This window comes from Onychostoma macrolepis, chromosome 25 (assembly GCF_012432095.1).
Source record: "Onychostoma macrolepis isolate SWU-2019 chromosome 25, ASM1243209v1, whole genome shotgun sequence".
Taxonomy (NCBI): domain Eukaryota; kingdom Metazoa; phylum Chordata; class Actinopteri; order Cypriniformes; family Cyprinidae; genus Onychostoma; species Onychostoma macrolepis.
The window spans coordinates 264079-285136 of NC_081179.1; the positions used below are offsets into that span (position 1 = coordinate 264079).

At 39.4% G+C, this 21058-nt stretch overlaps 1 protein-coding gene and 1 long non-coding RNA gene across 3 annotated transcripts in view; both read right to left on the reverse strand.

The window, feature by feature from the left end:
- Positions 1–863: 863 nt before the first annotated feature.
- On the reverse strand, positions 864–11904 carry LOC131534175 (uncharacterized). Its single transcript, XR_009269319.1, has 4 exons — positions 11836–11904; positions 5100–5151; positions 4527–4961; positions 864–4434 (listed from the first exon to the last, which is right to left on the reverse strand). It is a non-coding gene; the product is annotated as an uncharacterized LOC131534175 (long non-coding RNA).
- A 2633-nt stretch (positions 11905–14537) lies between these two features.
- LOC131534173 (von Willebrand factor A domain-containing protein 5A-like) overlaps positions 14538–21058 on the reverse strand; it is a 53161-nt gene continuing 46640 nt past the window's right edge. For both annotated transcript variants that reach the window (XM_058766866.1, XM_058766867.1), the window contains exons 17-19: positions 20375–20514; positions 15031–15154; positions 14538–14943 (exon numbers count right to left, since the gene is read on the reverse strand). In XM_058766866.1, coding sequence (XP_058622849.1) covers positions 14864–14943; positions 15031–15154; positions 20375–20514 — 344 coding nt within the window. In that variant the 3' untranslated portion in view covers positions 14538–14863. The remainder of the gene's footprint in view (positions 14944–15030; positions 15155–20374; positions 20515–21058) is intronic.

The window sequence follows — 21058 nt, forward strand, 5'->3', positions numbered from 1 at the left end:
ATCAAGTCCCTCACTGGTGCACTCAGACTGCATCTGATTATGGGTGGGAGAGGGACATCGAGGTTTTTGCTTTCCAACCAGAGATGACCTGGAGGCAGTAGGAATTGCACAGCTGGTTGGGTGACCAGCTTTCAGCAGAGGCGTTGGTGCAATAGACAGCTGTTATATCTGGATTAAACCTCCAGCAAATAACTCCCACTGTTACTACAACAGGAAACTGTTTCATTCCATCCATCTCTAGGCTTATCACTGATCACCAGGGGAAATTCCTTGATGTCTTTGTGGGATTATATCTTGCTGGCTCTGGGCTCACTGAGGATGAAGAACTCACAGCAAGATCTGGCCCAGATGAGGCAGTAAGGGCAGGTGGAGTGATGGAGCGTCTCATCCATAGCACTGGACCATTTCCAGGATGCTGCTGTGGACTCTCCATCCTCAGTGCTCACACCGGACTGTGGACATTTCAGATCCTACAAAAAGGCAATGTCATTTGCTTTCTGTGTTAGAAGGGACAAAATTATATCTTACTTTATAATTTAGTTTGAGGTTTTCCCATTTTATTTTATTTTTTTTATTACAAATGCTGCTGTCACTCTGCCTTGCAGGTCCTGCTCCACCACAAAAGCTCTGCAGCAAACGAACATAAATCAAGAATCAGAAAAGTGCTGTAATAACTCTGTTTGAAATTACAATAATTGAAATAAACTACAACTTAAGATTTAAACAGATTTTTTATTCATTTCTGTAGTATATTCACTCAAAGCCTTTGATGGCAGACTGGTGAAGAGGGCTTCATTAGCTGCTCTCCACCGGATAAACACACGTGTGTCTCATCTGTCCCTGTAACATCCAGACAAGATTCAGTTACCTCTCAGATTTATCTGCTCAAAACTACATTTACATGTTGAGGTAGTTGATGATGTGTTAAGCAGCTTTTTATCCAACACGAATGTTCCTCAATTTATCAACAGTACTAATGGACAAATAAAATAGATTACTTATATTTAGTTACTTTATGGAAATGTATTTACATTACTAACATTCATCTATTGCAAACAGTGCTGACAGCAGTTAATTGTACACAATAGCACACATATACATCACTCAGATGTCTACTTCATATCTAGGAACTATTAGACATACTCATATGAAATTCATATTGAAGATTTTCCAACCGGATATTAAATAGATATTTAGTAATCGTATTTAAGATGTATATGGTTTAAAATGTATGTAAATATACTTTGGAGATGTACGTGTCCTTCCTGGAGCCCCCCTTGTTAGCTATACATAATAAAATGTGTTTTTACAGCAAAAGCACAACTATACTATACCATTTAGCATCTTTACGCTTTCAACAGTTTGCTCTACAGTAGTTCAACAAATACAAATTTAAAATAAGGAACCGTGTTTTTGGTTTGTAATACTCACATTTGTAAACACCCTCATCCAAGTTTTCCGCCATGTTCGATTATGACGTATCCTCTTCTTCTTTATGACGTATCCTCTTCTTCTTCTTCTTTATGATGTCTTCTCTCCCGTGGCTCCTGTGATTGAAAAGTATCCATCAGATGAGCACTCAAGTATCTGAGCTGAAGCAGTAGGCCATCCGGGAACTTTCAGAGGTTTCGCACATACTTATTCGCTCGCCTACTGCTTTTCCCCTACTATATAGAGAAGTAAGCATATTCGGACACAGCCACAGTTTCTTACCTCCTTCCAGAATGAATCAATGTTTTTGAAAGAATCGATTGAATAAATGACTCACATAAGACAGTGGTGTGCCGCCACCTACTGGCAATTTTAGTTCCAAATTTAAAATTATTCTTTTTTTTCCCCCTATCATTTCATATTTATATTCCAATTTTTATATTTAAAACACTAATCTCATAACATTATTAATGGAATTTGTAAGCACAGTCTAAATGCATGTACAAGTGCTAGAAATATAATATAAGTGCATAGAACCCTGCATGTTTAATTAGGTCTATACTTGGCTTTTTTTTTTCTTTAATAAGCGTATCCCCCTACTCTGACACATACCAGTAGAAAATAGTGCAACAGTTTCCTTCAGCACAAAGTATTTAAAGAAAGATCTGAAACAGTGCAAAAATGCAGGTGGGGTTTAATGTATCCTCCTCCTCCACTTTCACTTCCGTCTGAAAATGAAAGGGAATCAGAAACCGAGGTGAATCATTTGCACAGCAGCAGATCTGAAAGTGTCTGTAGTTCAGAGTTTAGCTCGTCCTGTGATAAGATTCAGATTCACTGTTTCTATTTTAGCAAACAAGGGTCTGCTGAATGAAAGAGCTGATAGAAAAGCTTGGCTTTTCAGTCTTACCTAATCAAGCGTCTGTGAGGAGGAGCTGCTGGAGGGCTGTGAAGATCAGAGATGAGGTGTTAATGTGGAAAGGATCTGAATTTCAGTGGGAGACGCGTTTCTGACAGCAGATTCAGAGCTTCAGTGTGTGTGTGTGTGTGTGTGTGTGTGTGTGTCTTACCTCGTCTCTCCTCTCCAGCTCCTCCTCATGGAGGAGAACAGCCACGGCTGCCTCTCTGGCCTCCTTTTTTGATCTCACGGTCATGGCGAGATCATCACCCCCCCCTTCACAAACACTATTATAATCATTTATGCTCTGTCAGGAATCATTAGATTTGAAAATCCCCATCGGATCACAATTGGAAGTTATTTCTGACACTTGCTGGTGTCTGAAAGTGAGTTTTGAGCTGAAATTTGATTTAAATGCGTTTTATCTTTAACCTGACCGCTGGCCCCGAGGAGACTCGATCAAACCCCAGAAGTGACAGCAGAAACACGACCGGCCCGACACACACCACACACTCACTTTGAGCCCACAGTGCAATGAGACGAGCTCCAGATGATTCTTTGTGTGTGTGTACCTCCGCATGTTGGAGGGCGTTATCACCTCTGTGTCTTGTGTATTACAATCCTCAAAGAGTTTCTGTGGAGGAGCTCCAGCAGCCGCGGCTGCTCTCTGATGGGCTTCTAGGACAGACAGAAACTCCAGATAACATCATGAGACACAGAAAATGAACTGCCTTGACACAAAGTGACATTGTTCATTATTTGTCCCAATTTCAGAAGAAACTAATTCAAGTATTCATCTGAATCTAATTTGAAAATTTGCTCATTGTGACTGATTTTTCCAGCATGGGTCACATGTGCACAGAATAATTTCATTTATATAACTAGAATGAACCAAGAGTAAAGTTTTATATAGCCTAATTAGTGTACACGGAAATCAGTGAAATGCTTTCCAAGAATTATTCTATTTATTCACTTTTTCTAACATGCTGTCTTAAAGATGACCGTTCGTGTTTTATTTTGACATTCCAGTATTATAGCAAACTGCATTATATTTTCTACAAAATATCATGATTTATCTATTGAAGTGTTTGCTTGGTCCATTGGTGCTTGCACTCTGAATCAAACAACTTTACATTTATTTACATTTACATTTATGCATTTAGCAGACGCTTTTATCCAAAGCGACTTACATTGCATTCAAGTTACAGTTTTTACATTTTATCAGCTCTTGCTTTCCCTGGGAATCGAACCCATGATCTTGGCGTTGCTAGCGCCATGCTCTACTATTTGAGCTACAGGAAAGCATGTTACTGTTAAAGTCCCCCTGTGGTCAATAATTTTATCCCTTAAAACTCCTATTTGATCATTAAAATGACATTTAAACTTCTTCTTTTTTTTTCCTGTGAAAATGATTTCTTCATGATGAGCTTGAACGTAACTCTACACCTTTGCCTCATTTACTATTGATGGATTTGGGGATATGTAAATTACTAATGAATTTTTGTGATAAAAATAGACCCAAGTGAACAATAGTCATAATATAACAGAAATTAATGCAATAATAATTAAAAATATCAAAAGCAAGTAATCGTTTTTTTTTTTTTTTTTTAACAAAACTGTTAAAATATGTTTATAAACAATATAACTAATGTACATTATGCATTGTAACAAATGCCTGCAGAGGCCTGATGATTGTTTTTACACTCCAATCCAATCCTTGACTAAACAACATTCAAATGTCCACTTAATCTTTAATATTTGGTTATTTCTTTATGACAGGAATGCTACAGTCACTGTCATTTCTTGAATATGTGGACATTAAACACACAAACTCAGAGCGAAGGCTTGAACTTTTATTTTGAAATCGCGATGAACAGTTAGCATATTTAAAGATATTGATGTTATTTATTGATTTATTTTTGATATTTAAAGACATTATATTCCTGTGTTTGAAGTATTTATCTCACAAATCTGATGAAATGCCTCACATAGCGTTCCCAGATGAACATTATAAACTCAAACCAAACTCACAGCATCTGCAGAGATCGAGTTTGAGTCGCTAACAGTTCGTGTGGAGCAAACTAAATTGCATTCATCAATAGGATCTGGAAACACAAACAGAACTAAAATCAAATCAACTAAGTCAAATCAAGTCACTGAATAATGATTGATGATCAACAGTTTACAGCAAACTCACAGAAACAGCATCTGTCCAGAGAAACTCCAGTTCATCACTTCTGCTGCCGTTCTTCAGCGTTTACTGGCAGGAGGCAAATTAACTAATAACTGAAGGAATAAAACTAAATCTCAGATGTGTTTCTCTCCTGTATGTCAGGAAGACAAAAAGGGATCCACGCATCAAGTTCAGCCCAAGATCCTGAGAAACTGAAAACTGAAGAGATTCAGATAAAGTGACAACAACATGCAAAAGTGCACTAACAAAAAAAGTTTGAAAAAAACATTTCAACAAACATTTCATTTTAACATAACATGAATCCCTTTTGGAGCCAGCCTCCAGCGGCCAGTCGATGAATTGCAGTTTTAGTCACTTCCGTGTTGGTTTCAAAAGAGGGAGCGGGAGGTTGCCACTTGGCCCAAACACACAAACATCTCTACACTCTCTTCAAAAGATCTGCACAAACACACAAACATCTCAACACTCTTCAGAAGATCTGCACATGAGAAAATACACTATTGATAATTAGGAAGAATTATACACAAAATAAATAGTTAAAGCTGTAATTATAAGCATGAAGTGGAGAGTTTATACCTGGCACATTTTTCTTAGACACAAGACCACAGCAGTTCACCATAATGAAGATCTGTAAGAACAAATCAGCTTTACTGCAAATTATATTTCATGTAACTTGCGTATTTCGACATAACCTCGATAAAATTCCAAATAATCTGCTGCAATATAAAGAGCTGCTCGATGTGCATCAGTACTATAATATTGTAACCGCTCCGCGCTGAGCGGGACTCGAACCCGCGTTGCAGGCATAGCAGACTGGCGGAGTACCCCCAGAGTGCACCCTGGATGACAGATTAAGGTGGGGCGACACGTGTCGCTCCGCCCACCCCCAATTTCACTGGAGGTTATTGGTGTAGTAGACGTTTGCACATAAGCATTCTTTTATATACGTTTTTATGAATGATCTACACTGATTGGCTGTACTACAGAAATATTAAGTGCTAACAACAGCGATTTTAGTTAGAATCAAATAGCAAATGTGTGTTTTTTTTTGTTTTTTTTACTTACGATGAAGTTAGATTAAGTAGGCTACCTATCAAACGCTTGGTGGCAGCATCTCCAAGTACTTCAGGCAGAACAGAGCTATATGTGCGCCTCACGAATTAAGTCTGGGGAACAAATTCTTAATTCATGGCCATGATATACTCCTACCTATGCTATAAATAGCGTCACCTATGAGAAATATTCATTATGTTTCTGTGTGATGAATGTAAAAGAGGTCCTCAATCTCAACAGCTGGGTTGCACGTTAAATGAAGTCAGATATTATTGCACTTTTCACTGTACACGAAGCAGACATACTTAAACATTGAGCAGTTTTAGCTGGGCGATGTTGATAAAAACGATCCACTGTTTGAGATTTAGCTGTTTTGTATAATCTGTATAATTTGTATAATAACCTATATTCTTTATTTTAGATCGGTGGATAAGCAAAAACTTTGCATATGATGATAATTCACTGTAGTTCAGTAAGACAAAGGACAAACCCGCAAATGCTTTTATTTTAAAGAACAACTGCGGTGACAAATATGACAATAATACCAAATAGTCCATCAGCGTGAACTGGGCTTTTATGTGTGGATAATGAGAATAAAAACCTTGCTGAAACAATATATATATACAGGTGCTGGTCATATAATTAGAATATCATCAAAAAGTTGATTTATTTCACTAATTCCATTCAAAAAGTGAAACTTGTATATTATATTCATTCATTACACACAGACTGATATATTTCAAATGTTTATTTCTTTTAATTTTGATGATTAGCGCTTACAGCTCATGAAAGTTAAAAATCAGTATCTCAAAATATTAGAATATTTACATTTGAGTTTGAATAAATGACCATCCCTACAGTATAAATTCTGGGTATCTCTTGTTCTTTGAAACCACAATAATGGGGAAGACTGCTGACTTGGCAATGATGCAGAAGACGAACATTGACACCCTCCACACAGAAGGTCATTACTGAAAGGTGTGGCTGTTTACAGAGTGCTGTATCAAAGCATATTAAATGCAAAGTTGACTGGAAGGAAGAATTTGGGTAGGAAAAGGTGCACAAGCAACAGGGATGACCGCAAGTTTGAGAATACAGTCAAGCAAAGCCGATTCAAACACTTGTGAGAGCTTCACAAGGAGAGAACTGAAGCTGGAGTCAGTGCATCAAGAGTCACCACGCTCAGACGTCTTCAGGAAAAGGGCTACCAAGCCACTTCTGAACCAGAGACAACGTCAGAAGCATCTTACCTGGGCTGTGGAGAAAAAGAACTGATTGTTGCTCAGTGGTCCAAAGTCCTCTTTTAAGATGAAAGTAAATTTTACATTTCATTTGGAAATCAAGGTCCCAGAGTCTGGAGGAAGAGTGGAGAGGCACAGAATCCATGTTGCTTGAAGTTCAGTGTGAAGTTTCCACAGTCAGTGATGATTTGGGCTGCCATGTCATCTGCTGGTGTTGGTCCACTGTGTTTTCTGAAGTCCACAGTCAACGCAGCCATCTACCAGGAAATTTTAGAGCACTTCATGCTTCCTGCTGCTGACCAACTTTATGGAGATGCTGATTTCATTTTCCAACAGGACTTGTCTCCTGCACACAGTGCCAAAGCAACCAGTATCTGGTTTAAGGACCATGGTATCCCTGTTCTTAATTGGCCAGCAAACATGCCTGACCTTAACCCCATAGAAAATCTATGGTGTATTGTGAAGAGGAAGATGCGATATGCCAGACCCAACAATACAGAAGAGCTGAAGGCCACTATCAGAGCAACCTGGGCTCTCATAACACCTGAGCAGTGCCACAGACTGATCGACTCCATGCCACGCCGCATTGCTGCAGTAATTCAGGCAAAAGGAGCCCCAACTAAGTATTGAGTGCTGTACATGCTCATACTTTTCATTTTCATACTTTTCAGTTGGCCAAGATTTCTAAAAATCCTTTCTTTGTATTGGTCTTAAGTAATATTCTAATATTTTGAGATACTGATTTTTGACTTTCATGAGCTGTAAGCTCTAATCATCAAAATTAAAAGAAATAAACATTTGAAATATATCAGTCTGTGTAATGAATGAATATAATATACAAGTTTCCCTTTTTGGATGGAATTACTGAAATAAATCAACTTTTTGATGATATTCTAATTATATGACCAGCATCTGTATTATTATTATTTTTTATTTATTAATATTTTTGCATATAGGCCTATTTTAATGTGCTTTAGTGCATATTTAAGCAATCAATGTTAATTTTCTCTGCAACATTTTTATTTATACTTTTATATGCACAAATTACTGGTTTTGTGGCTCAATCCTTTAAAAAGAACCAGGAATCACTGTACTATAGCCTATTAGGCCTGTTGATTTGAGATTCTTAGTAGTTATAGTCTTTCACAAAGAAGGTCTTTTATTAAAAGTTCTCACGTACCTATTGCACAGATTTACAGCTCTGAGTGATTTAATATTCTATAGTTATGCAGGTCTATATGCCTACAATGATCGAATGTTAATAACACTATTTTCATTATATATGTTATAATTTTTTTTGGGCATTTTGTTTTATTATGCCATTTATATCATATATTTGATAGTTATGAATAGACTTTTGTATTTTAAATGGTAGAAAATCCTGTTTTTGACCTCAAAATAAAGCACTTTCCCTCTGTACATGGCTGTGGGGACGAGCAGTTTTGTGGTGCTTGGAATTCTATATAATTAATTAAAAAAAAATAATGCCACATTGATGGCTCAGGAAGGAGTAATTGTTCAAATAACATATTGTTTCATTTTAAAATAGAAAAAAATTGTAACCCTAATGTGTATTTCAATTATAAGATTTCTTTAAAGTCTAAGGACAGAAAAGTGGACGTTTCTGTAGAATGACCCATCTGATGTCACGGACACTTATTTATATAGGCTCAAATATTATATTAAGATATAAACAAGGAAACATTAAGCTTGCCATGGAAACATTTTATTAGCACTTTATAACCTACAAGTTTGTGACGCATTGAGCAACGTAGGCTATAACTCATCTCTTTAAACAACAAAAAAACGGTTGTGCTTTAAAATGTAAAATCAGCTGCTTATGTTCGTCCATCTCTAAAATACAGTAAATTATCATCATTTGTGTATAAAATCCCAATTTACTGCTGATCTACAGCCTGCCGGTCCTCAAGGAAATATGAATGAAGCGCTGCAGCCTGAAGAATAAGATTTGCTGTGTTATTTGCCGGTTTCTTCGGCGCACGCGCCAGGACCAAAGTTAACTTCCGGTCTGTGTTTGTTCATTGGTCTGGTTAGTGGCGACGGCTACAAACAAACACAGTTAAAGTTAAAGTGATGAGTAATGAAGTTGGGCTCAGGTTGTTGTGCCGTGGGATGTGTTTCACATACATTTATTTATTTGTGGCGACCCGCCACGATCTCAAAACTGACCGATTTTCCAAAAGGCTTCGTTGAATAAACATGAGCACATAATGCACGTTTAAAAACCTACTTGAAAGGAGGCGCGGGTGTATTTCTGAAGGAACACTGTCTTTAGAAAATATTCAATGTCATTCTCATTTCATCTTGCATGTTATATGCCTGATAAAGCAGTGTTTGTAAGCTCAGTGCTGCTTTGTGTAACATACAGCCCAACAGCTGTTACTGGAGAAACCTCTAGTTCTCCGCTCTAAAGCGCCTCCTGCTAGCAGAGAATTAATTAGCATTTTTAATAAGTCCGTCCAAGTAGTTATTGCTGCATCTCAGTCCGTCTGTTTTACACAGCAAACATATTTTGCTTGTTATCAAAACATAATCTACTCTAGAGTGACTTAGCTGTTGTTACTGATTGTATTTGGATGTCTACCGGAAGTTAAGTTAGGGCCAAAAAAACGTTTGTTTATGTTGCCGTTGAAACCGTTTATAAACCAATGGACGCTCTGGACGGGCGCGCTAACAAGATCAAAACCGCGACCCCTAGTATGAAGGTATTTTTGTTGCAAAACAACTGAGCGTCTGTGACAGCAGAATTTGTAGGTGTAGAGAAGAGCCACACATGTATATCAGTAAATTTGAAGTTACAGATAAATGTTGCAAGCTTGTAGATTTTTTTTCTCTCTCCCACAAACACAACAGTCACACCTTCTCGAATCCTTCATTGCAGATACACAAATCCTATTCTACGAATCACAAAATCAAGAAACTCGTACGCTCAACACACTCACGGACGAATTTTGTACATCCGCAAATCAGTATGTGAATGCTTGCAATGAGATTTGCACACTTGTAGAATATTTTTTTACAATATATATATTTTTCTAGCACAAACACAAGTGCATAATGACAGCGGCTTTAATCTGCTGCTACGAGTCTCAAACTGGTTTTTCGCTTCCAAATGACAAGTCTCACGCACTCTCCCATTTGCACCACATATCTGTGAGAAATATGGTGCAAAAGTGATTTGTGCATCTGTAGAGGCAAGGACGGGCACTCTTCTGAGATCAAGAGAATTTTCAGAGTAACACAAAATGTGATAAATCTTACAAAACCATTAACCTCATCAATTACATACTGTACATGAAAGAAAAAGCTGCAAAACGGTTTACAAAAAACAATACATGACAAAAAATAAGCAAATTATTGCCTACAGACAGTTAAAAATTATGAGCAATATACAGCAAACTAAACAATTGTGACTGGGATGTATTACTCTTACTCATATTATCCTTTCCTAACAGTATAGTAGTTATTATTAGTCAGATATGGGCGAACCAGACCTATATAATGGTGACTTCACAAGACCGGTGCATATTGTGGCTGCTCCCTTTTGCGATGTGGCCATAGCCGAATAAATACAGGTGAATATAACCACGAGGAGTCACTAGGACGGCTCATTCAATGTTAACTGATCGCCAGGCAGGCGTACAGCAGTGACAGACAGACACATATAGGCCTAACGGTGTCCTGTATGGAAAGATGTTACCCAGCTGACAGTTATCCATTTTCACCTACAAGTGAACAACGCTGAGCATCAGCAGCTAATGAGGCGCTCTGCAGTGATGTCCACGCCCCTCTTCGACTGATTGGCTGAGGAGGAGCTGTCAATCAAGAACTAGTGGACCAATGATGACGCTTGAGCCTGTGCTGATTTACATGAAACTCTAACCGCAACAGAACATGGAAACAAGCGCGAAGGGGAAAACAGCATAAGCATAAAAAAAAAAAAGTTAAAATATGAGTAGAAAATGTATGAGGGCAGAAAAAATCAGAAATATAAACATGGAAAACATGATTTTGTGTGCAAATCAGATAATTTTGCATAAATATTTCAATTTTCTGCAATATGACTTTAAATGCGTTTAAAGTTTTGATTCATGCTTATTATTTTAAAAAAATGCGTTATTAATTTTTTGATTTACATCCGTGACCATTGTTTGCTATTCTGAAAATTTTGCTTTCATTTTTAAATCTTGTGCAATATATTTTTACTTGCGTTTTTAAATGTTGTTTTCACGCTTGTTTATCTGGATTTGTGTATCTGCAATGAAGGATTCGAGAAGGTGTGACTGTTGTGTTGTGTTTGTGGGAGAGAGAAAAAAAATCTACAAGTTTGCAACATTTGTCTGTAAATTTAAATGTACTGATATACATGTGTGGCTCTTCTCTACAACTACAAATCCCGCTGTCACAGACGATCAGCTGTCTTGCACCAAAAATACCTCCATACCTCGCATCAGCCGCACGAGATCAGCTCTATCAGCTTAAACAGTGACTGCTGAAGATGCGGGGCATGAACACCCGCAAATATTGAATAATGCCCTGCCTTCAGATTAGTTGTGCTGTATCTTGATCAGGTGAGAGTGTAATAGACGAATTGTGCTGGTATTTGGGTGTGTGTGGTTTGCTCTTATAAGACGCACAAAGCACAACACACTCGATCTGTGGCTGGGAATCGATGCTATTCGTGCCTCTGACGATCTGCTGTTGTTGCTTCGCTTCCTATCTCTTGAGCGCACCGTACTTTCATAATAAAAGTCGGCGCTACAGCTCCTAATTCTCCAAGTCTTCTTTTGCACATATTTGTTTTAAGACAACTTTGATGAAAGGTTTTGATCCACTTCAAATGTTAACTACTGTAGTTCATAAGAAACTGCAAGCAATAAATCATTTCTAAAAGACCTCCTTTGCTTTCTTACAAAGTGAAAGACAATCAAGGAATCAAGTCTTACTGCTTAGAACTCCTCAGTCAGTAAATAAGATGAAGTTTCTTTCTTACTGACCGCGTCAAGATGTTTCAAGAAGAGTCGATGATTTGGAGAAAGTTGTTGAAACTTTGTCTTCTTCTTTCGGTTTAGCAAACCAACATATTGTGCATTTCTGCCACCTACTGAGATGGAGAGAAATCATCAATGTGGAGTAACCCTTCTTCACTAAAGTCTTTGTATTAGATTTGTGGCCTTTAAGAATTCTAATAAAATCTTGAAAGCTTGTAAAGAGTTTCTTAATAAATTCTGAAGTGACAAACCATTGATAACTAATAACTAGATTTGATTTTCCAGCATTAATCTTTCATTATTATATCTGATGCACTATAACAGAATGTGCTCTAGTCTCTGGATTTCTACAAGTATTACATAAACCTGAGTCATGTTTCCAATCATATGTGAAGAATGACTGAGTACAGTATGACGAGAAATAACCATATCTTTCCTTCTATTTCCACAAATCTCTCTTATGGCCTGCTTCTCTTTGTATACAAGTGTCTTCTCTTTCCCTCCTTATCCCATCTTTCTCATCACAATCCTTTTACAGCTCTTTTAATTCATCTTCATGTTTGCTTAATGGAATATTAAATCCTATTCCTGGACTGTCTAAGGTCTTCTTTCTAAAGCATCTGCTTCTCGTTTTCTTCCAGATCTATATAGCAGCCATACAAAGCACATTTTTCATCCTTGATTTTGTAACCTATATGTTGATTGAAGAATTTCTGATAATATATCTTGTCTTGATGTAGATTTACCATACATTATACTTATTAACACGTGAAAAAGTTTTTTTTTTTTTTTGTCAGATTAGCACATTATGAGGACTCATGTTCTTCACCCACTGAATTGCCAACATTACTGCATTCATCTGAGCTGTGTAAACAGATATATGATTCATTGTCCTTTTGCTTATTGTTTATTTGAATTTAGGAATGACCACCACTGAATTGATGATCAACAGTTTACAGCAAACTCACAGAAACAGCATCTGTCCAGAGAAACTCCAGTTCATCACTTCTGCTGCCGTTCTTCAGCGTTTACTGGCAGGAGGCAAATTAACTAATAACTGAAGGAATAAAACTAAATCTCAGATGTGTTTCTCTCCTGTATGTCAGGAAGACAAAAAGGGATCCACGCATCAAGCAAGTTCAGCCCAAGATCCTGAGAAACTGAAGAGATTCAGATAAAGTGACAACAACATGCAAAAGTGCACTAACAAAAATAAATAAATAAAAAGTTTGAAAAAAAACCCATTTCAGTCTCTGTTACACAATCTTCTGAATCAACTGCATATATAAGAGATAAACAGCTCAAGTTGCTCCATCATTCAGATGTGACACAGAATTATTATCCAGTCGTGAGATATGAGAATATTAAAGCTTCTGTAGTGATGCTGAAAACAGCCACGACAATAAAAACTTGTCAATTCAGCTCCATAATAATTTAACTTGAACTTATTAACACTGTACAAACAGCCTGTGTGTTGGCAGAATGTATTTATTATAAATCTTACTGTTATTACATATTGGGGAATATTTTAATTTTATAGGTGTTCTGTAGTTTCTTCATGTTTAGTTTTTTTTTTTTTTTTTTTTAACTACAAATTTTATAGATTATTATTACTTATTTATTTTAAAAACCATATAATGAGGACCATGGTTTTACGTCTTGTGACCACCATCCTGCTCAGACTAGTCCGCTAAACTCTGGACTTCTTTCTTTTTAGATGTTTAGTTCTAATGGATTTTAATTTAAGTATAATATTAAGTCAGTAAGGGCCTGATTAAAGATAAATATCAGTGTCTTATATAAATTAAGTGTTTATTATTTACAAATAATAAAGTTGTTAAAGGGAGATTCACCCATAAATGAAAACTGACATCATGTCGTTCCAAACCTGAATTAATTTATTTCTTCTGTGGAACATCATTTGAGAAATTCAAGGAGTTTTGTCCATTCAGTAGAAATCAAGAGTAACCAAAATGGTTTGGTAACATTCTACAACATCTTCTTTTGTGTTCAGCAGAAGAAAGTCGTACGGAACGACGCGAGAACGAGGAAATGATGACAGAATTGATTAGCAGTAACTTTCCAGCAGTCCAGCTCAGAAACCAATGCTTTACTGTCAAGTGCTTTTCTGGGACAAAAATGCAAGTTTGTTGTATTTGTCGTGAATTCAGTTAAATCTATCAGTATTCCTTTCTGTCCTGTTTTATTTATTCATTTATTTACTCCAATTGAAGGCCCTGTGACCAGTCAAATCATTCAAGGGGGGATTTGTGGGCCGGATGGGCTCCATTTGCTGAACGGGATTTTGAGTCGCCCCGTAACAAATTCAGCGCACAGGGCCCAGAATCCCCAGCGACGGCCCTGATTATACTCTAAAGTGAATTACGTAAATCCTGCCCACATGGATGGAGTAACGCAACAAACAACAAAAGAGGAATGAAAAAAGACCTTCATAAAGAACGAGATTTAAAGTCTCATTGAATCCAAAACCTTGTTCAGTTTTAACCAGACACACCGTAATAATCTTTATTCTGTTATAATATCTGAGAGAGACTGACTCTGTCAACACCACAAACAGACAGAGTTTGTGCAGAGAGACTGACTTCTGTTTACAGACAGAGCTACAGACATCATTAATGAGAGAATGAAGATGAACAAACATGTTATGACACTATATTCTGATTCTGATATTAATGAAGGTGACTTGATTTGATTACTGCACCTTTAATAACACAGTTTGGTAAAGACACACTGACACAATCTGCTCACTTCAACACACACCGAGAAATAATGCGTGATTCAGTGAGTTCAAGACACAAAGTACCATAAGATTATATAATTATATTTAGAGCAATAACATGAATTTAGGACAAGCCCTAAAGCTTACACATACTAAAAATACTGATACACAAAGAAATCTGTCAGTTTTATTCTGTTAAAAATGTTTATATTTTACTCTAGAAAACAAACACACAGATGTTCATGATAAAGAGTGAGATCTGTGTTCTTCTGACCGCACAAGACTCTTCAGTCTTCAGATTCCCAGCGTGTCTTCAGTCACCTGAGATCCCAGCAGGAGGTTCCCTTCACACACACACTGAGACAGACCGTCCGCTGAAACACACACACACACACACTCAATCACCGCTGTATAAGAACATGTGCAGCAAGCACTGAATGAATGAATGAGCGTCGTCTCACGTTTCTGAGAGCGGATCCATGACGCCGCCTTCACGGCCACAAACTGCCACTCCACCTGCTGATCCAGTTTATACACATATAACCAGATGAGAGCGAGGACAGTGGCCCACACTGACCCATCCACCTGGAACACAAATCACACATACATCAGGAAATTAAAATATAAGTAATCAAAATATCTTCATGGAGCATGATCTTTACTTAATATCCTAATGATTTTTGGCATAAAAGAAAAATCTATAATTTTGACCCATACAATGTATTTTTGGCTATTTTGTGATAGTCACATTAGCTGCCACCGCTGGGGAAGCAGCACTGAGACACACACACATACATACACACCCACCTACTTACCTCATTCATCCTCCGTACCATACCTCCTTGCCGTTGCCGCTATCGGAGTAGCGGTTGCACACGCAATCCTGAGAGCACATGGACATTCTTCCATTTCAGCACTCTCCTCTGTCAATATCCATTTACCGGTCATTTCATACACTTATCCTGCGTCCCAATGTGCATACTATCCACCCTATCTGCCCTAAATAGTATTGAAAATTACTAAAATCACATAGAATTTAGGATGGATAGTATGCACATTGGGATGCAGGCTTAAGCCGCCTTTCCACTATCTCCGACGAACGACAAGTGACAGACCGGAAGTCATTCATTTCGAATGGAGAGTAGTGCGGGAGCTGCGTGGAGTTCCGATCATATGCGTATGCGGAAAATTCAGATCCGATTTTAGCTTCGGGTGCGTTAAAATATTTGAACTTCTGCGGCTAGAACGTATGCGACCGCCCGACCAGATGTGATGTATTCTATTAAAACATGAGCGTAAGGTTAGAATTACCAATATTTTGTTCACTTTAACATTATTCTTTAAACACTATTCCTGTAAAATGGCGCATTAGAATAATTACGGCATTATTTTATAATTATTAAATCATTATTTACAATGATTAGCCCCATAAAACCTACTATGTTTTTATTTTGGGGGTCATTTGTGAAGATACATTCATACATTAATTATTCAAATAATTAATTTTACCATGGTGAATATGCCCAGGTAACGGTTGCTGCACAACCCGTTTGAAAGTACTGTGCGACTGCCACTAGGGGGAGAAATGCGATAGTCGTGTCCGAATGTCGTGTGCAGTGGAAAGGCGGCTTTACACTGCAGTTGTCGTGTCGTGTCGTTTCGTCCCTGTGATATTTGTCTGTGTGGGCGTAGTCAGTCTTCTGGCGGGAAACACCGCACAGGCCAAACCGAACGAACAAGCGGCGGCCAATTATGACATCATGGGCTTGGTCACACCGCGCAGCGCAACTGGAAGCTGGCAAAACCATTGTCTAGTATGCATAGGTGTTTCTGTGTGTATTTAAAGGTCCCATGGCATGAAAATGTCACTTTATGAGGTTTTTTAACATTAATATGAGTTCCCCTGGCCTGCCTATGGTCCCCCAGTGGCTAGAAATGGAGATAGGTGTAAACCGAGCCCTGGGTCTCCTGCTTCGCCTTTGAGAAAATGAAAGCTCAGATGGCCCAATCTGGAATCTTCCCTTTATGTCATCATACGGGGAAAGGTTACCTCCCCTTTCTCTGCTTTGCCCGCCCATGAGAAAATGAGCTACTACTGTGCGAGGCGAGCACAATATTATTTTTCCTCGAGAGACATCATGGCTTGCAAACGAGCGAAGCATGGCAGTTGCTCAGTGGATGAACAAATGAACACCGAAGTATTTTTTTAGTTCCTTCATCCGAGCCTATGGCTAGCATTAGCTACGTGATAATAACTGTAACAGCATACATAAACAAACCAACTAAAGTACCGTATCCAGACACAATATTTTAAATTAACCATTGGGAGACGTCCTGCTGTAGCGGCTGAGTTGCAACTTCTTCATCCGGTGCTTCTCTATCCGGATCAGATTCTGGGTCAAACTGAAAAGCTTGAAGGACTATGTGTCTACGAGCCATTGCGATACATCCACTGTCTACATTAGCGCAAGCTGGTTAAGGCCACACCCCCACCCTCCACCTTGCCCCGCCTCTCTCCTCCTCATTAGCATTTAAAGCTACAGACACAGGAATGGCACGTCCTAAGGAAAGCTCATTGTGGGACTGGCTCGTAGTGGCTGAAATTCTGCACCAAGGCTGAATTTCGGGAAAGAGACGTCAGATACAGCACTAGGGACCACTTAGGCCTATATAAAAGCATCCAAAAAGCAGCATGTCATGGGACCTTTAAGTGTGGGAATTATGTGTTAAATGTATTATGTGTTTATGGACTATGTGTTTATTCATTAATATACAGATCGAAAATGGATTATTATTGATTAAGTATAACAGATGACAAATAGATGTGCTTTTTGTGTGTGTTAAATGTTATGCTTACCTGTGAATGGTATGGCCCAAAAAAGGGGCGGGGTTTGGCCTATATAAGCCGAGGCCAAACATAAAGACGGTGCTTGGTATCCAAGTCGATGCAAGAGTGCAACTGCGGTGCCCCAAGCAAAACCCAAAACCCCTTCGTATATCGTGGATACCTGTTTGTTGCATGAATATATTATTGTTGGATTATTTTCTGATTTACTTGTCTGTTGAGACTACGGAGGATGAGGAGGGAGCCACGAGCCTTCCCAAAGTCCAGTCAACCACCGACCAAGCCCATCACTCCTGACGCTACAGCTGGCGAGGGACTGATTTCCCTGACGTGCAGATTTTTCGACACTCAAGAGCAGAGAGAGAAGCGATATCTGCAGGAGCTCTGAGGTCTTCATGAGTCTATCTTGCAGTCGATTCGTCCTGCTGAGACCTCGCTCGACGTGGAGAACACCCGAATGGGGCTACCGGCGCCAGTACCAAAAGTATCCACAAGACACAGACCCACCTACGTCCAAGACTCCCGAATGTCCCAGCACCAAGAGTGCCAATGCAGTGATCTTCTGCGGTTCGAGCATCTGGCCAGGACCTGGAGTTGGCCTGAGGAGGAGTGGAGCTATCGTCTGGTTCCGTTGCTAACAGGGCAAGTATTGGAGGCAATGGTCGAGGAGCAGGCGGATGTCTATGATGACCTGAAGGAAGCACTGCAGGAGAAATTCAACATTTCTCCAGAGACCTACCGTCAGCGCTTCCAATCAACTACAGTCCAAGTTGGAGAGTCGCCAACAGAGACTTACCATCGGCTAAAGAATCTGTACAAGCGTTGGGTGAGACCGGAGGAGCACTCTAAAGAGGAGATCAGCGAGGCCATCATCCTGGAACAGCTTCTTCACGTGTTACCCTACGACACACGCACCTGGGTGAGAGAGCACGAGCTGAGGTCAGGACTGGCGGCAGCAAAGTTGGCACAGCAGTACCTGAATGCTCATCGTGGTGGTCCTCGTACTCAACCACTCAAAAGTACTGTACGTGGCATTTCTCATAACTCTGGGTCTGAAAGGAGTCGTGCTGAACCATCTGACAATGCACAAGGTTCAAAGTCAATGGCCAAAGACTTGCTTTGCTTTTACTGCCAGCAGCCGGGTCACAAAGCAGCTGTGTGTCCCACTCGCAAAGCGAAACTTACGGGGTTTTGTTATGTGCCTAGAGAAGGGGACTGTGACTTTGACTCTGGGGGGGAGAGTCAGAATGTATATGATGTGATTGTTAATGGACATAAACTGAAAGCACTCTTGGACACTGGAAATTCTCTGTCAATGTTGAAATCATGCTTTGTATATAGTGTCAATTATGTGAATACCACCTCTGTTCAATGCGTGCATGGGGACGTAAAGCAGTATCCCCGAGCTGAGGTAATGGTGGCGGTACAGGAACAAATGTACCTACTTAATGTTGCCATGTTGACAATTTACCAGCTGATATGATTCTAGGGAGAGACTTGCCAGTCCTTTATGATCTCTTGAACTCTGAACACTCTGTTACCACCACCACTGTCGATTTGCCATGTCCTGCTCTTACTAGAGCTCAAGCCAGGGCAGGTCTGCAGCTGCTGCCAGACTTGAATGGTAGTCTGCTGCAGGGCGGGACTAAAGGCCCTAAAAAGTCACCACGCCAACGGCGGCTTGAGAAGTACCTGGGTACCCCAGCCTCTGTTGCCTCATTAATGGAGGGTCTTGAAGTCAATGGCTGGAAGGTCCCAGGGAACATAGCACAACTTCAAAGGGAAGATGAAACTCTGAAACATTTATTTGTCAAAGCTGAGTGTGACAAATCATCAAATCTGTGCAATGAAGAATATGTAGTGATGAATGATGTGTTGTATGTGCGAACCAATGATGTGATGCATTTAATTGTACCATCTTGCTGTCGTCCTCTTGTTCTGCACCTTGCACACACTGTTCCATGGGCTGGCCACCTGGGCCAATAGAAAACATATGCACGCCTTAGCTCACGATTTTACTGGCCCACGCTATACACTGATGTACAAACACACTGTAACACATGTGCCATCTGCCAAAAGACAAGTGCTGTGTCCCAGCGGGGCAGAGCACCCCTGCAGCCTCTCGCTGTCATCTCTGCACCTTTTAGGCGGATCGCCATGGACATTGTGGGGCCGTTGGAAAAGAGCAGTGCTGGACATCACTACATCCTGGTAGTCAGCAACTACGCCACAAGGTATCCTGAGGCCTTCCTCAGGGAGCCAATGCAAGGACTCCAAGATAGGAGTGATATGATCTCTAATCCTAGTTCTAGTAAGGATTCTACAATGGTGGATAAAATGTTTTGAACACTAGTATTTTCAGGAGCTAAAAATGTGTTATTTTTTATTTTGTAAATCAGTTATTTCTATCTTTTGCTGTAGTGTGTCAGTAGGAAATACCAGTTTACATTTCCAAACATTCATTTGGCCATTAATTGTAATAATCCAGTGAGATTTTTGTGCTCCACACAGAGATCTGATCTGATCATCATCAGTCTGTCTGGAATGACATGAAGAAACAGAACAAACTGAGACTAAATCCAGAAGAACTGTGTCTCAAGACGCTTCAAGAAACTTACCTGCAAAGCTACAGTACTGTTAAAAGTTTTAGGCACTTGCGTAAAAATGAGGATGCTGTCAAAAATAATGTCATAAATAGATTTTCTTTATCAGTTAACTTCTATTAACTAAATGAAATCAACATTTGGTGTAAGCATCCTTTGTTTTTAAAGCGGCTTTTGCCCTCTGTGCACTTGAGCAGAGTTTCTCAGGAGCTTTCTTGAAGCGTCTTGGAGACGCAGTTCTTCTGGATTTAGTCTGTCTCAGTTTGTTCTGAAAACCCAGCCAACAAAGCATTGCCATAGTCACTATGGGATAATACAACAGTGTTAATCAACTTCTCAGCATTGGATTTGTCCCACCTGTGCTGGTTTCTGATTGGTCACCTCATCCTCCGTCTTCCCAAACACATCAGCCAGCGCAGCGTTCAGCTCCCAGCATCCCACTGCCTTCTGAAGAGAGACCAGCTGGAGCACAGGGTCCTTCTGGAGCTCGGGTTCGGCTGAAACACACGCATGAGGAAGCAGCATGATTTCTGTTATGATTGTCAGTAAAGCAGATCAGCGCAGACAGGATTTGTTTTCAGGGCTATAAACGGATCCCAGTTAAGCTTGTTTCTCAATGTTCTGAAACCGAGTGAGTTTCACCATTTCTGAAGGTTTGACCTCAGCACCTGGTTGAAGAAAATTCATTTTATGCTAACTTTTATAGTAAGTAGACTTTTCATATGTTTATGAGAATATGTAGTGCAAAACCTTTCAGGTATGGCTGTGTAGAAAGAAATGGGTCTGGGGCCTTTAGCCTAAGATGGATGGGTGACAAGGGAATCTTGGGCTGGGAACCAGATGAGTGGGGGACGGAGGAGATGTATGTTCGTGACCTGAAAGGTTATTTAGGCCCTAAATATAAGGGAGATAGGTTTTTAGAAGCATGATATAGTTGAGTGTTATTTGTTTTCTCACCATGTACGGAAAAGTACAGCTGTGGAAAACATGAGCTTTTGATCTTGAGTGCCTAGAGTATATAAAGGTAGAGGACTGCCCTCC